The sequence below is a fragment of the Corvus moneduloides genome, chromosome 7 (assembly GCF_009650955.1).
Source record: "Corvus moneduloides isolate bCorMon1 chromosome 7, bCorMon1.pri, whole genome shotgun sequence".
Lineage (NCBI taxonomy): Eukaryota > Metazoa > Chordata > Aves > Passeriformes > Corvidae > Corvus > Corvus moneduloides.
In genome coordinates, this window is record NC_045482.1 from 33,218,626 (window position 1) to 33,235,746 (window position 17,121).

General features: G+C 39.4%; 1 protein-coding gene across 15 annotated transcripts in view; it reads left to right on the plus strand.

Annotated features, from left to right (window-relative positions):
- R3HDM1 (R3H domain containing 1) overlaps window positions 1-17,121 on the plus strand; it is a 79,668-nt gene that overhangs the window by 41,990 nt on the left and 20,557 nt on the right. For 7 of the 15 annotated variants that reach the window (XM_032113672.1, XM_032113675.1, XM_032113682.1 and 4 more), the window contains 12 exons: window positions 914-1,028; window positions 3,127-3,205; window positions 4,731-4,790; window positions 4,872-5,012; window positions 7,510-7,618; window positions 7,715-7,810; window positions 9,131-9,168; window positions 9,251-9,301; window positions 9,450-9,676; window positions 12,251-12,508; window positions 15,117-15,271; window positions 16,654-16,755. In XM_032113672.1, coding sequence (XP_031969563.1) covers window positions 914-1,028; window positions 3,127-3,205; window positions 4,731-4,790; window positions 4,872-5,012; window positions 7,510-7,618; window positions 7,715-7,810; window positions 9,131-9,168; window positions 9,251-9,301; window positions 9,450-9,676; window positions 12,251-12,508; window positions 15,117-15,271; window positions 16,654-16,755 — 1,431 coding nt within the window. Of the gene's footprint in view, window positions 1-913; window positions 1,029-3,126; window positions 3,206-4,730; window positions 4,791-4,871; window positions 5,013-6,485; window positions 6,617-7,509; window positions 7,619-7,714; window positions 7,811-9,130; window positions 9,169-9,250; window positions 9,302-9,449; window positions 9,677-12,250; window positions 12,509-15,116; window positions 15,272-16,653; window positions 16,756-17,121 lie in introns of those variants that run through there. The other 8 variants (XM_032113678.1, XM_032113683.1, XM_032113679.1 and 5 more) reach the window with 7 other exon arrangements.

The following is a 17,121-nucleotide window of genomic DNA, read 5'->3' on the forward strand; positions in this document are numbered from 1 at the left end:
AGTTGAAAGGTGACAGGGGAGTCTGGCTCTGACAGGACTTGGCCACTGCTCCTGTGGAAGTCCCTCAGGCACAGTGACTCTATTGCTCCCAAACTCCTCAGGTCTGGCTGTCTGAAATGTGTTGGTCCTTCACTGGCAACCTCCGGAAAGAGTGAAGAGCCATGAAAAACAAACTGCAGTCTTGCACTGTTCAGGGTATTTAGGGGACCATTATGTCAGTAATTTCAGAGGGAAACTTTTTGCTGTATTTGAGAAACAGGTTTTATAATAGTTCACCTACTGGTATGAAACCATGAATTTTGAGATGATTGTACACAAAGCTACTCTATCAAAATACACAGGAAGTTATGAAACTAAGCCTTGAGGACAGGTTTGCAAACTTTGCCTTGATATATTGTACTGTAAATGTTTCCCTTTTTTTGTGGATCTAGAAATGCTGGTCTGTCTTAGAATCAAATTTTTTGTTTTATTTTTTCTTGGTATGAACCAAATCAAAACTTGAAACAAGCTTTTATAGTAAAAGAACTGTGAAGAATGGGGAGGAAAAAAGTATTGTGGATGAGACATGACTTAAAAATATAGAGACAGTATAAAATTTATACACCTGAAAAACCGGAATATTTTCTTACGTGTATGGAGAAGATACTTTGAACTCATTTTGCAATAGCATTCAGGGCCTGGAAGTGTGTGTGAATTCTAAAATGTGTGTGGTCCTTTCTATGCCTTCTCTGTACTTTCTGATTTATTGATAAATAATTTTGTTGTGTGGTCACATGGAGCACATGTGGAATCAGAATATGTAGACAATTTTTTTTTTACTTCATTATTTTGCAGGTAATATAGTACAGAACACTTCTCCTGCAGGTATTGTTTGAAATCATTTGTGTGGTGACTAATTTTTGCTTTTTGACAGGAGAAAATTCAGATCCAGTTGTCACAGTCTTTTGAAAAAGAAGAAAAACCTTCAAAAGATGAATCAGAAAAGGAAAAATCCAGTGATAAACTGTCCAGAAAAATGTTATCAAGAGGTTTGCTATCTCTCCCTGTGCTTTTCAATACACTGTATAGATGAAGAACATATGAAAATACAGTTCTGCTTCCAGGTCTTTGTTGCATAAACATTGCTTTATTTTTTTAAATTTTTTTTGCAAATGAAGTAAATAGATCAGACACCTTTGAGCTGGAGAAGGAATTGGTTCCAAAGGAAAGACAGCTTTTGAGACTGCATCCAACACTCCAGCAAATGCTTTTCCTTTCTCTCCTGTCTGGCTGTACAGAGCAGCATAAAAACAGCTGTGTTGTCTCAGTTTTGTCCAAGGGTTCTTTAAGTTGACTTCACAAGTTAGTGGAAGCTCCTGTCCTATTCCTAGGCTTTGTTGTTACAGGACTTGTGAAACTGAAGTGAGTGGCACAGTTTCCTTTGTACTTTTTCTGATCCTCATTCAACAGGAGTCAATGTTCTCCTTTGTTTGTTTTACTTTTGATAGTATCTAGATTTTTTTCTATAAAGTTTTGGAGTAAGGGTAGAACTACATAAATAAAAACGACAAGTATTATGTTTTCACTTAAATATTCCTGCATTCTGGATTGAAGTTACAGTCTATGTGCTGAAAATATTTGGATTTTAATCTGAAAGAGAGCTGTGAAATCAATGACATAATTTTGTCCATGCTACATAATGGTTCCTACAGGTAGAGGACTTTATGCATTTAAGTTGGCAAATCATTTGACAGCTCTTGCTTTAAATATCCAGAATGTTTACCTAAATATCTTGGATGAGACAGAGTATAGGAAATACCTTTAGAGCTGGAACTCTTTTTGAGACAAGTGGCACTTGTCCATTTCATGTCCCACAATTCCATAAGGCATTCCTTATGTGGAATTTCAGTGCAGCTTGTCCCAGCTGGCAGCCAGGTATTTGTGAAATAAAAAGCTCTGGGATGGTGGACTTTACCTGCATTTATAAATCTCAGACTTTGAAATGATGCCTTAAACACCACCCCCAAATACCCAGCAGGTAATGACGGGGAGTTGAGAGCTAAGTGATAGAATGCCTGTGGTGGAGGTGGCTGTTCTGAATTCAACCACTGTCTCCTCCAAAGGTTAATTACTTCCCAATATAGGATGTGCCAAAATAGAAAATTATGGAATCTTACCATCAGTTCTAGTAATTATAACTAAATCATTGCTCACTTGCAAATTAGAAAAATTGAAGTAAATAATTATTGAATCTTGATGTTTTTACCAGGCATAGCCTTTTTTTTGCCTTTTCCTCCTCAGAATCGAAAGAATTCCAAACCATAAATGCTCAGACTTACTTGGTTTCATTTACATTCTGGGCAGCTGGAAGAGCTGGGACCTGGGCATAAGTTTGAGTTGTGCCTAACTCAGTTAAGACTAGGTTAACACATAAGTAGTTCTTGGAAGAAATCAATTCCAAAAATACTGTTCCAACATCTGTTGGTTTGAATTCTAGTGCCTGGAACTAGAAGGTGCTCATGCAAGGGAAGATTTGGGGTTAAATAATTTCTTTCAGGGACAGATTTTAGAGGATAGTATGTAACTGAATACTTTCACTGGAACAGGAAAGGAGGGGGAAGGTTGAGACTTCTTTTTGAAAACATCTAAACATGATGCTGTGAAAACAAAGCCCAACAGAACAAGGATTTTTAGTAGTACAAAGCACCACCTGGTGAAGGTTAAACTGTTACATTCTGAACTGCAAAATTTCTTTGGGCAACATGCAGTAGTTCAGTAGATAGGCTGCTGCTCCACAGATGTGTACACAACACTGCAGTGTATGATAGTGAGAAAATGTGGCAGGCTGATGGAAATCAGGTCTCTCAAGGTGATAAACTGCTTCACAACATACAGCCAGTTGTTAATAGATTGGTGGTGTTACTGAAACCTCTGCTTCTGTATTACTCTTGAATTAGGGGATAGTGGGAGGCGTTTTCTGTTTTGTTTTTGACTTGTGGGCCTTTTGCCTAGAAACTGGAAACATTCAATTTTGGCAATAATGTACTTAATGGTTATATAGTATTGATCTATATAGAGTATGTTTAGCAATAATTGGAAAAAAGCTTCTTCAGAATGTAATTTTGCTCTCTTCTCCCTCACCCGTAGATTCCAGCCAGGAGTATACAGATTCCACTGGTATAGATCTTCATGAATTTTTAGTAAATACATTAAAAAACAATCCCAGGTAAGAATCAATAATGTCAGCTTTCTTTACGTTTTTCTTTCCTCTTGTTGCCTGAGGTGTCACACTACCTATTTTTTTGTTTGTGGTTTTATTTTTTCCCCCTCTTAAATGTCTAACCCTCCATGTCAGTTATTCAGGGTGAGATTCTGTTGCACAGACTGTCTAAAACACCCCTGTAATTGGTTTGCTTTTTGAGCAGAGGTTCAGGACATTGAAATGATTTAAATGCTTTTAATGTTTAATATGCAAATAATGTATTCAGTCTGTGTGCAGTCTCTCCCTGAAGGGACTTCAATACATTGTCTCTAAACCTTGTACTGTCTTAGCACCTGCTTGTTAGAGACCAAACTGTCTTCTCTGACTCTAATCTGTCTTGCACTGAATTTATAGATAAAGGCATTTTTTTAGCTGTACCATATAACTGTAGCTAGAGATTTTCATTCTGCATATCAGAAACCAAATCTGACCTAATCCAAGTCCATCATTGGTTAGCAACAGAGCTGACCTGGTTCTGTTGCTCTGAGGTTTGCAGTGTGTCCCTGTCTGCCTTGTTTGTTCTTGCCCTCATGGGTTCTGTGCTGGGTTTGTGGCTGTAGCACAAGGCAAGAAATTAACTTGGTGCAATTGTGCTCTGCTACAAAAGCTGTTTCACTGCTATTTGTTATTCATTCATATCATAGTTAGGACTTCCAATGTGATAATTTATTTGGATTCCATTTTATTGGGAAAAAACATGAAATGAGCCACAATATGGCCAAAGCCATAGTCCTATAGAGTAAAATTAGAAAGCACAGACCTCTGTGAGACTCGTAGGTGGTTCCTGTTTGAAGTCATGAAGTATCACAGTGGAAGTAAGGAATTGTAGGTGAAGATCTCCGTGGGTTTCCAGGCACAGTGCCTGGGAAGCTTGGTTAATTGATGTGCACAGATTATGAACTGAGCATCAGTGCATTTCATTGCAACTTAACAGTTTATTAGAACCAGTGCAAGCAGTTTCAAGAGCAGTGTTCCTTTCTACCACCTTGAGTTTTAGCTTTTGGTATTTCTGATATGTCAGCATGTTGCCACATGTGCCAGCTTTAAGCCCTTGGTTGTTGGTGATGTGCCCCATCACTTTCTCAGTGATCCCTTGATGTCCTTCACAATCCAAGGGCCAGCCGAGGCCTCTGCACATCCCCTCTGCCCACACCAACCAACAAGGAACAACCTCAGCACTGCTTCTCCTCCTGGAGCCTGTCTTCTCCTTGACTGCACTTCCTGCTGAGCCTCTTGGGCAGAGACTTCATGGAGGATCTGTGTACTCTGATATGCGAGAGCAGAACAGCATGTTTCACTAGGAAGGTTCAATACAATATAGGAAAAAAAGAATACTTTGTCCTAAAAATACTGCATTTGACACCTGGTGGTCCTATTTCCAGTCTGCCATCATCCCTTGATCACAGCTCTGATCTGTGTATTCTTAAGATGAATACAACCGCAGTTATTGGAGTGTCTCATATGTGAGTTGCTGTGTTTTTATTTTCAGGGACAGAATGATGCTGCTGAAATTAGAACAGGAAATTTTAGATTTCATTGGTAATAATGAGTAAGTACTGTACTCTCATAGGAAAAAAGAATTCAAGAGTGTTCCTGTTTATTTAATAAAGCTACTATTCCTTTCTTCCAGAGTACCAAGAAAAAAGTTTCCCCCAATGACATCTTACCATAGAATGCTGTTGCACAGGGTAGCTGCTTACTTTGGATTAGAGCACAACGTGGACCAGAGTGGGAAGTCAGTCATAGTAAATAAAACTAGCAATACAAGAATGTAAGTGTCAAAGCCTTGAAAACCCCTTTTGATGCATAGCTCTAATGCCTGGGATGTGTGAGGCAGTGATGCTGTAGCAGGTGAGGTCTGTTTCCTCACTGGGAACAGGCATCAAGGAGAGGTAGTTGAGAGCTCTTTACTGTTCATGTTCTGCTGTGTAATAATGTGATGTTTCATGTTTGAATTCTTTTGGGGGAAAAAAGGATGTTATCTCTAAGTTAAGAATTTTGGTTGCTTTTCTGGCAGAGACGCATTGCTAACTTTGTTTCTGTGGAATACAAATTTATAGCAACTGTTTATTTGTTTAAATATTTACACCAGTAAAGTGTACAAAGTACATTCTTTGCTTCTTTTGGAAAGCAGAGCCAGCCCTTATCTTAGAACAGGGTCATTTCTGATTTGGTAAAGGGAGGGGACTTGCACAACTTTGGCTTTTTTATTGTAAAATTCTACTGGGAAAATTCAGCTGTTGAAGTTGAAATAATGTTGCTTACAGATCTCTCATGGCCTTACAAATAAAGGTAGCAGGGAAGACAAACATCAGTGGAAATGTCAACCAGGTTAACAAGCCATGGCGTGCTGCTTTACTGTGAGGGCTGGGAAGTTCTTGAAGAAACCCCCAGGAAAATCCGTATTGCAGAGGAGGTAGCACTGGGGCCACAGCAACTCTGAAAGCTGTGCAGAATTGAGGTTTTCATTCAAGGGACCCAGCTGTTCTCTCTGTCCTCTGCACTTGCTCTGTCTCCTCATTCTCTCTCAAAAAGATGAAGGTCTAATGTGTTGACGTATTTATGCCACCTAGTTTCTAGTTTTAACTTAAAGCATTTGCCTGACACTGTTTTTTGTTGGTTTTGAACATGAAAACAGGAGTTTACAGTGCCTGCATCCTAATCTCAGTCTCTAGGTACAGTCTTTAGAGCTTTGGGAGAAAAAAAATCCAATTATCCACCCTATTTTAGAGTCAGTAGAACTGAAATGATATGCCACACTGAAATTCCACTTAAGTAAACAGTTTCTCCTCAAAAGTTTTTAGAAAAATATGTAGAGCCTAAATATATGTTGAATACTTACATTATTTATATATGTGGTTTTGCTTTGGCTGTACAATCTATGTCTAAATTGACCTAGAAAGCCAAACATTTCAAATCTATTGCCTTTGCATCTACCAGCATCTCCAGGCTGAAGCTTCAGTCTAGCACTTCAACTGTGGAATAAGAACTAATAAAAGATCATTTAATTTTTATGCTTTTAAAATCTTTTTAGACCATATTTAAATAGCTTGTGGCCTCTGGAAGCCCCTGTAGGTGTAGTTACTAATTAGCAGGCATTTCATCTAACCTGCAGACATAAAGATTCTTGATGTTTTCAATATTCTTATTTTAAATCGCCTTGGATATAAAATAAGAATTTAGAAAGAAAACCTTGGAGATCTGCTCCATGTGGAATAAAGCCAAACTTACCTTTTCCTCATAGGCAGGTTCGCGGCTCCCTCGCCGAGCAGGGATGTTACTGACATCAACCACCCAGTGCACACTGGCACGTCTCAGTGGAGTGGGAGTTGGTGATTGCAGGGCAGTAAATTCAGAGACCTTTAAAAGAAAGAGGTAAGACAGTCTAAAGGTTCTCTGAAATGCCTGCTAATTATGTTTGGGCATCCAGTACCCAATAGGCAGGGCTGGCTGTTTCATAGGAAAAGCTCCCCTGACTCCATCCAGGAGTCCTGGGTAATGATAAATAACAGAAATAGAGAAGAGCATACATTCATTCTGTCCTCTATTAGACAAATATTTCCTGATTGTCTGAGCTTTTCACTTATGATAGCAGTAGTTCTATTATTCAGATACTTGGTATCTCTCTTTAATAACAAGGATTTGCAAAATACGACTTTTTCTTTCAGAAAGTAGATAAAATACCAAAGCAATATTTGTAATTTGTTGCTTCACTCTCTCCCTATGACTGTGTGAAACTCTTGCTTGCCTGCATTATATTGTTCTTCTCTTACTCATTTCTACTTAATTTCGTTTTAGCAGTTTCTAAGTTTCAGTGCTTTCTCCTCTACCTTCTTTCTTCTGTTTTTCCTTGAAATGAACTCTGAGGTATTGCGGCTCTAGCAGCAAACACCTGTCTTCACTTCCATGCATGCCCAATATCCATTGCATGGCACCAGTTGGGATTCCAGAGCCCTTCTGATTCCCCAAGGGCATGTGGTTTGCCCCCACCTTAATTGGGAGTTGCAGCAAAAGTTGCAGCTTCAGTTCCTTTGAAGGAAGAAGAAGTTTTTAAAAGCAGGTTTGTTATGCCTCAGGACAGGACTTGTCCTGAGGTGCACCCCTGTGCACCTCATCTTTTCCATTGCCTGGACAGTCAAAATTATTCTTTCAGTTAGAATATTAAGTATATTTAAAATTAATCTTGAGTATACTTCAGTTTGTTCCACTGTATGTACAGCATGTGTTTGCAAAGCCATAAACGTTTTCTTTGTAATGACTTTTCTCAGACCTGACCAAAAGTTTTGTGAGCATATAAAGGATGAGAAGAGCGATGACTTCCAGAAGCGGTACATCCTTAAGAGAGATAACTCTAGTTTAGACAAAGATGACAACCAGGTAAAGCACACACAGCTTATTCTTTCCAAGTGCTGTATTTGACTGTGCATTCTTACTGCTTTCCTGTGTAAATTGACACTGTACCACTTAATTTAGGTGAGAATACGATTAAAAGATGACAGAAGAAGTAAATCCATAGAAGAACGTGAAGAAGAATATCAGAGAGCTAGAGAAAGGATATTTGCACAAGATGTATGTATCAAAAGCAATCTGTCACTGTTTGCTATGAATCCTTCACACACATACATGCAGAGGTGGCTTTCCAGGAAACTTTGTTCCTGAATGACACTAAGCAGATAAGAGAGTGTGGCCTGAGTGAGTTTTAAATGATACTGCAGTTACTGAGAAATCTTCTGTTTTCTCTAATTGCTGCTGTGTGAAACTCAAACAACCCAAGAATTATTTAGGAGTGTTCTCTAGCATTATCTAGTACAGTGCATTTCCCCCCTTTGCATTGTTTTGTTCCCCACTGCAATTTAAGTTACAGAGTTTTGGTACTGCAATTATTTCAGTTGTTGCTCAGAGCAATAACTGAAAGGAGAAAAAACCCAAGCAAATTAAAAAACCAAAAAACTCTTTTCTCACTTGTATCTATAGCAAGCACATCTTATGAGTGGTCACAGTAAAATGATTTGAGGTCCCATATGTGAAATTCCAGTCAGGAATCTCATGGTCTAATCTCCTGACTGGAGATACCATGCAGGACAACATTGTAGGCTACAATTCAATTGCAAGTAGTGATTATATTGAGTAAAACAAAGCAAATATTTCTTTAAAAATATGTGTTACTTTTAATAATCCACTTCTGACATTTATCTGTAGCTCTTGCACATCCAAAACCAGATTCTCATTCTGAAGAGAGTAATGAGCTCTTGAGAGGCTAATTTAATTTTTTTGTTCACCTTAGTTACAAACAAGAAGAATGGACTTCTGGATATAAAATTATATTTTCTTTTTGCATCTTAATTTACCATGTAAATGGTACCTTAGAAGCTTTGTGCCAGCTGTTGGTAATTACAGTCAAGGACAACATAATCTGAGTCAGGAGCAGCCTTTTTGGTTCTGTTCTGTGTGCTCTGTAGCATACCCAGACTGGTACCCAAAGCAGTGAGCAGTTACTGCAGCAGCAGTGGCCTCTTCCCCTCCACCCTTCCCAGCAGAAGACAAGGCAGCTCAGGTGCTGTGACAGCTCTGGGAATCACACACCAGCTGCAAGTGACAGAAAGCCCAAGGGAAGAATTGTAACTTCAGAAAAAGTCTGATAGAAGCCAACTGACCAGCATTGTAACTATCCTGATGCTGACTTTGATTTCCTGCACAAGGGCCTTTTTATATAGTCTTGTTTCCTTATGGATATTGTTCACCAAGAGATAAAGTTTCTCAGGCAGCATAATATAAAGAGGGTGCTGTAAATGTCTGTGTATAATGCACAAGGCTCCAGATTGGTATGTGTTTTGTAGTACGGGTTCGAGATGCCATTCATATTAATTTCTGCACTTCTTTGCCCCTCAGTCCCTGTGTTCCCAAGAGAATTATTTCACTGATAAAAGGTAAGAAAATTTGCTGTTTAACTCTGTTTTGTCTTCCTATTTTCTTAATAAATATTAAGCTGTCTTATTAAAATGTCAACAGAATCCAGGAGGAAGAAACTAATAGCACACAACAAAGACGACAGATACTTAGGTATTTGATGCTTCCTTTTAAACAAACAAAACCCAAAGTATTCTGCATGCATTTACCCTTTCTTTCTGTTCTTTGTTTTCTTTTTCTTTCCCTTTTCCCTTATTTTGCAAGTGCTGCTTGTGCTAAAGGTTCAGTTTGTAACTTGCAGAATCAATAAGGAGGCATCAGGGAGATCGGCCAACAGCCACCAGAGCAGCACTGAGACCGAGCTGAGGTACTGCGAGCCGCGGCCCTGGAGCAGCACCGACTCCGACAGCTCCCTGCGCAACCTGAAGCCCGCGGTCACCAAGGCCAGCAGCTTCAGCGGCATCTCGGTGCTGACCCGCGGGGACAGCTCTGGCAGCAGCAAGAGCACGGGCAGGCTGTCCAAGACAGGTACAGCAGCCTCAGGGCAGGCACTGGAGGCTGAGCTGGGTGTGCACTGCAGGTGTTCTGGGTGGGGAGGCTCCGTGCATCCCATTCCTTCGGGATACGGGGACTGCACACATGGAACACCTACGGACCCAGCCCTAGATCCATAATGTAATAAATGAGGTGAACACTTCTGGCTTTAGAAGGAGAATTTTCAAGTGTGTTGTAGCTGGCTCGAAGTTTAATGCATTTCATCTCATACAAAGGCTTTGAAAACGTTTTTTACCACAAATATTTTTGTATAAAATACTTGGAGTTCAGCTCTTCAGTTCTAGTGGGGTAAAGCTGCATTGCATGGTCTTAGGAAACTGTGCACTGCTATCCTACTAGCTCAGATAAAACAGCACTGAAGTCTATGAATTGGTAGTTATTTATATTGTGTTCTCTTTCTTTTGTTAAATGAATATGGCTAAAATGCTTAATTTTTAGATTGCTGAGAAATGAGGTCAGTGGAATGAAGTGTACTGTTTAAGACTCAAAAATGTTGGGGAAAAAACTCCTAAGAGTCTGGGTTTCAAAGGTGTGTTAATTTGTAATTAATGTGAAAACAAAATCTCAGAAGATATGGGAATGAATCTTCTGTGGGTCAAAAATGAAATTTAGTAAATATTTGTATTTAAATGCCAACATTATTTGATCCACTTGCTAATCTGTGGAGAATTTTGAGGTTTGTAATATGTGGGTGGGTTACCAGTAGGCTGCTTCAGAATTTGAAGTAGAACTGTAAAAAAGCAGAATATAATTGCTTGCCTTATTAATATTGGCTTTGATCTTATTTATAAAACTGGTTTCTAATGAGTATGTATTTAAATTTTTTGCTTTTCCTTAAACCACCACTACCTTTTAGATATATGGCCACGCTGCTATATCTTAATGCAGAAAAACAGTAACAAATTCTATTTGTCCATTGTATATTTGTCTAAAAAAACCAAAACCATTTCAAGGTACTTCTGCTGTAAAATTGTGCCATCATACAGAGTTACTCCATTTAGCAGTGCAGTGATGCTATTTGGCACAGCTTGAAAAGAAACTGCAACCTGACAATAAAATACATTCTTAGAAGTCTTTGTTGGCTAAATTTCAAGAACATAAATGGATTCTTAAAATTTTTGCTGGAAACCTTATTTTGGCATTCTGAGAGTTAACATTCCAGGTTTGGAATGCCCATCTTGATGGTTGTTGCTTCATGCAGTTCCAGGTTGTGGTGTTTTGGCACATGTTGAGCTTGGGTTTGTTCACTTTGTTCAGGGATGTAATTGGCTCTTGTTATAATGGCTTCAGCCTCACTTCTCTGCATAATCTAGAAGTGAATACACTTGGAAACGAATCCAAGTAACTCTGCTCAGGCAATGATGGTTTTACAGAGCTGGGATGTGCTGTCTCGCCCAGTTTACAATTAATAGCTTTGATTTCACTTCATTCAATAAAAAAGGCCAATGCCTCAAGCTGTGCTCTCTTCATAAGCACATGTAGAAGGGTTACAATTAGCAACTTTTATGGAGGACTGCAAAGCAGTAGATAAATTCCATCAGAGTGCTTCTTGCATCTTGCTTTTTCTTCTAGATTGTATTGAGGCTGCTAATGAGGAGTTTTTAAATTTAAACAACTATATTCTGTTTCCAAGTACTGCAAGTATCATATACTTCTTATTAAGTCTTTGATAAACTGTATATCTAAAGCTCCAGATGTAGAGTGACCTGGGAACAGCAGTTCCACAGACCTCTCCATACTGGACTTTTGGAACATTTCTTTTAGCTGCGTGCCTTGGCTTTCAGGAAGCTCAGGGTCTGGTTCTCCACTGCATTGCAATGTTTATAGTAATTCATATCTGTAAAATGATTATTGCTTTCAATTGGCTATTTCATACTCCTTTGAAATTTGAATTGTTGCATAAAGCCGAGCTAAAGCTACCATATTACCCTCAGTTTTTCTAGCTGTGTTCTTGATTTCAGCCTGCAAATTGTCAGAGGAGGAAGGAAATAGTGTTGCAGGTTGTAGTGTAATGCAAATTGTCCAACAGGTGAGTCAGAGAAGATCTGACCCCCAGTAGTGGAAAGAAACTGGTCCTTGCTTGCATGCAGGCTGTGTGTGCAGAGCATGAGGCTTTAGCTGGCAAATCCACAGGGACACCGGGGCCCTGCAGTGCATTCCCTGCACTGCCCTCACCTGCACAGCTGCAGGAACTAGGGCTGGGTGTTCACTGCCTCAGTGCATCCAATCCAGAATTTTGGAGTAGTGAGCAATCACCTCCTTGAATTCTGGAGGTACAAATACTCATTTTCTGGCCAGAAAACCAGAGCTAGATATGAAAGCCTCACTTTGCAGTGCAAAGCAGTGCTGAATTGACCCTTGGTTCACAGAAGGGACCTTGTAATGGTATTCCAGGGGAGATGGAGGGGGAGTCCATTGACAAGGCTGCTGTTGAATGGTGGGCTTAATGCTGAGCTATCAGGGTGAGCACTTACAGGTGTGTATTTTAAAGTGAGCATGATGTTACTGTCTCCAGGTAAAACCAGTTTCTCGTTACTCCTTTCCTAGGTTCAGAGTCTTCTAGTAGTGTAGGGTCCTCCACGGGTTCTCTCTCTCACAGCCAGCAGCCTCTTCCAGTGCCAGCTCTAAGCCAGCCCTCTCCTGGCACGCCTGCCGTGTATCCAACTGTCAGCTCTACTAACTCTCTTTCCTTTGATGGTGGCATGAGCGGGCAAGTGGCACCTGCTGCTAGCAGTAGCTTCTTTCTGCTTCCCTTGGAAGCAGCGGGCATCCCGCCTGGCAGTGTGCTGGTCAACCCTCAAACAGGTTGGTACATGCTTGGGGGTATCTCTGTTACACTGGGGAGCTTGGAAAAAAATGCACGAGTGTTTGCATAAGACTTCGTGTCAGTATTGTCCTTTGTCCTTTATTTTTCTCTTTATTTTTTAATGTGGTTGTGTTTGTTCAATGCACTTAATTTAACAAGGAAGCATGACTGGAGGATCAAAGGATTGAGTAAACTCACATGATTTTCTCTAGAAGAGTTTTAACTTACATGTAAAATTTTCATGAGTGACTTGCACAAAATATGAAAATCATACGATTTAGTATCCAGAACACAGAATAACTTAAATTAGTTGTTTCAGCTTTTTTCAGGAGAGGAAAAAGTCTTTTCCAGTGCTACTATAAAACAGTTTCAATGAGGGGAGAGAGCCTGAGAAAGGATTTGACTTGAAAGAATTTATCATCCTTCATTTTTTTTGATGCAACATACTCTCATCTCTATGCTCAAGGCTGAGTTAACACAAGTGAAAGAAAGAAGCACAGGATGAAATGCTGTTTCTTAACTTCTCCTTGCCACTTTAAAACAGGATTAAATCAGTGTTGGTGTAATTGGCCAATACTGATATTTTTTAGTAAGTAGTTAGGAAATTGATACTTCATAATGTAGATGCAAGGAGATCTGTAATAGCCTGTCTGGATTAAATAATGAGTTAGCATTCTCTGGGCAAACTTTTGCCTCTTGGAGAAATTAAGAAATCCTGAAAATTTTAATTTACCTTTTATGTAAAACATCATAATTTTAAGAAATTATATGTTTTAATTTTAGTATAATGATTAGTTTTCATGGTAGAAAAGAAAATACTTCAGGATATATTTACCATCATTCTGTAGATGGACTTGATTATGTTTGAATATAACTACATGTGATGTTTTAAGCAAACTGTTTCTCATTGGGGTTGTTAAAATGATCATGTAGTAAACAATTTCTTTAACTAGAAGGTGTAACATTGAAATAGATAAATTCCTCTTTTTCCTTAATATGAATCAATTGCTAAAAATTTGGTTACAAATGAGTTGCTGTAGGACCTAATTTTCATAGATAGCCATTGGATTTGGAGGAGAATGTATTTGTCATCTTAGAGATAAGTTCATTAATAGTCTTTTATAATTATGTTAATGTCTTATAAGCTTTGAATATAAGATGAAGAACACTTTGAAAACAAGGAACATTTAGGTGCAGATAAACTTCAATTCCCAATGTACTCGAATCGTTGTATTCTGTAATTGTTCCTCTGGCTTTATTGTTCCAATGCCAGCCAGAGTTCCAAAAGCAGAGATTGGTTCCTCAAAGTTTCTGACAGAGGATTCTGTGCCCTTGGGGCAGCAGAGCCATTCTTCTCACTGGCTGAAGATGGGAATTAGGAAGAGACAGTTCTTATCCAGACACTCCAAGAAACAAGTGAAGCTCTGGTGATTAGCAGGAAGTGGTAGAAGGAAATAAGAAAATCTGACTCCCTGTTCATGTGAACATTCCCAATTCTTGAGTGTTAAAGAGAAATCTGTTAAGCTCAGTTGAGTATCACCTGATGAGCTGCAGTCCAGCTGCTGCAGCTTATTTTTGCAGGTCTGTTCATGCTCCCTCTGTGTCTGCCATGAATTTCTCTGTCCTTTCTTCAGTAACTGTTACCCTCTTTATGTTGGGCAGTTTTATTTAAATATTATGGGACCAAGAAGTCTGGAGGAGCATTAGTCTGCTTTGACAGGGTGCAAAGGCTTTAGGCTCAGTTTATACCTTTCTGGAAAGGACAAGAATATCTTTAAATCAGAGGAGAGAAAAATTTACATTAGTATTGAGCCCTTTAAGCATCAGAATAAGCCAGTGCAGGACACATGTCAATAAGCAGGAAGGCACAGGTCCTCGCCAGCCGGGCTCTTGTTCCTTCCATTTGTTTGGGTTTTTTCCAACCCAGGCGCAAAAAGAAATCACTGGTTTTTTATAATTTACTTTTATGGAGTTTATTTTTAAATTATTTTTCACTGGCCCATTGCTGTAATATTGAGGTTGCAAATTATTAAATAGGAGAATAATACTATTTATTTTGAAAGCTAAAAGCCAATTAATCTAAGAATATAGGAGAAGAGAGTCCTTTATCAGTAATCTCATTAGCAGTCATGGGAATACCAGGGCAGCTATTACTTTATGTAATTTTCAAAAAATATTTGCCTTTAAGCTCTCCTGTGTTCTGATTGGTGTTCAAATTGATTAAAGGAGATTTAATTTTTAAAAGATCCTTAAAACAGTATTTTTAGTAGGGTTTTCTTTTATTAATCCTGTCATATTAGATGTACTTGATTAAAAATCAAGTTTCAAGATGAGTAGGATATAAGTAATATTTATCTGTGTTCACTAAGTAAAGACTGGGGTATCTTTGTTTAGCTTAAATGGTTTGGGTTTTTGCTGCATGGAGTCATTGCTGTTATAAATGTAGTTGTGGGCATTTGGCATGAATCTGTCGTATAAAATAGTATGACTTCACTTATTTTTCTATTTTATTATTTTATTCATTTTGCCTGCTATAAATACATTTGTCTATTTTCTCCCAGCTTAGATGGTGCAACTGGTTGTGTTTGTTCTCTTTCCCCTTGGCAGGTCAGCCGTTCCTCAATCCCGATGGCACTCCGGTTGTGTACAATCCTCCCCTGCCTCAGCAGCCTGTTAGGACCCAAGTGCCTGGAGCTGCACCTCAGCCAGCCCTGCCCAGCCCAGCCCAGCACCAGCCCGGAGCAAACCCTGTCCTCTCACAGGTGCACTTGTCAAACACATGCCCAGGGACACTGGGGCTGGGCTCTCAGCTCTGAGATCAGGGGCAGGGGGTTATTTATTCTGCTGCAGTGCATGTGAAGAACAGTCACACAGATAAGGGTAACTGGGCTCTTTCCCTCCCAGTCCTCAGAACTATCAGCTCTGCTCAAACCTGAGCATGGCAGGCAGCCTTTTCTTAAAAATACTGAGGAATTTTAGTATGAAAATATTCTGTTATCAAGAACAAGAGGTTCTGGACCTTCATCCCTAATTGCACTGTGGAGTTACGTGGGCACTAAGAGCAATATAGTCGCCAGCTGGGAAGAGAGTTAATCCAACTGGAACCTTGGGTTTCTTGTCTTAGGGTTGTTTCTCAGCCAGATGAATTCCTGGGCTGTACAGCACAAGCAGGAGTCATGGCACAGAAGGAGTAGCTTAGGACTGGTACAGCATGAACATCTCATTAGTAGCACTTTGGCCTGTTCTGTTCAGAAAACCACACACACGAGTACAGGATGTGTTTTATCCTTGTCTTGTACAAGAGTTTAGTAAAATAGGCCAGATTAAAGACTGCCCCAGCCCTAGAAGGAGAAGAAAAGCAAAATGTATGGGCAGGAGAAGGGAGGGTTCTCCCTCTCCACAGCAGCTATTTCAGGCACCAAGATACTGGCTGTAGTCTCCTGCGGTATTTTCAGATGGTTCTTAAATTTTAACAAAAAGTTTCTTATAGAACTTCACTTAAACCTTTACCTTTGTTTGTTTTCCCTGTTTAAACCTGTTCAGATAGCTGGGTATACCACAGTAGAGCTGGTCTGTTTTGAAAAAGGTCTCATTTGTACTCTTCCTAGTTCACAGAAGTGTGTATGTAATATTTGCAGTTTTCTTCATGAGTTCTGTACTAATTCTCTGATTACCTTCTCAATGGATGCTGGAATTAAACCTGCCTGAAATATTATGAGCAATGATAGCTATCTAGAGAAAATATTTTAGTACTGTTGAATAAATGAAAGTAGTATGTTTGAATCTATGGTTAGTAGTAAATTCATTCTGCCTTTAGATGCTTTGAAAGAGCTTGTGTTTAAGATGCATGAGGAGTTTTTAGTCTCTCTAAAGGAAACACTAAATGTTAAATAGAAGCAATTTGGTGACATAGCTAATATAGTGTATTACAAATAAAGCAAAGTCTTTTGGGAGACTGAGATTACTCAGTGTTACTTCTGTTTTCATTCTATGCAGTCTTAAGCTTAGGAAAAAAGAAGTGTCCATTCTGTTTCTGAGTGGAGTGAGTTGCTCTTCTGGAGTTGCTTGTTTCTGTTACAAAAGACTTGTTTTCACTTCTCTTACTCTGGTGTTAACCTTGTTCATAACCCTGTTATTTCTGCAGCCTCTGCGGGCTCTGCAGCCTTCCTCCCAGCCTGTCCAGTACTCTGCAGTGTCGTACCCACCCCCGCTCCTGCCAGCCTCCTCTGCACAGCAATACTCTGTGGTATTACACCTTCTCTTCTCTGCTCCCTGCATAGGCTCATGTCTGGTGGCTGCTGACCTTTGCTTGGCTGTTTTCAGTGCTGTGTGATACCAGGGTAGTGGCTGGCTCTCAATCACAGTGACACATCACCTGAGTGGCCAAGACAGGAACATTTTAAGTTCAGAAGGAATAGATTGGCTATATCTATATATCTTTATATTTAGAGATACATTATTTCCCTTTGTAAGGGAAGTTTTTCAGTGCTGTTTTGTTAGCCAGTCAGTATCTTTTTGTGTCTCTGGATTAACCTCTTTCCATTGTTTCGTATTGTTTTCTTGTCTGCTTGCTCTTTTGCTGAACCTTAATACATTCTGAGGGATCAGCTGT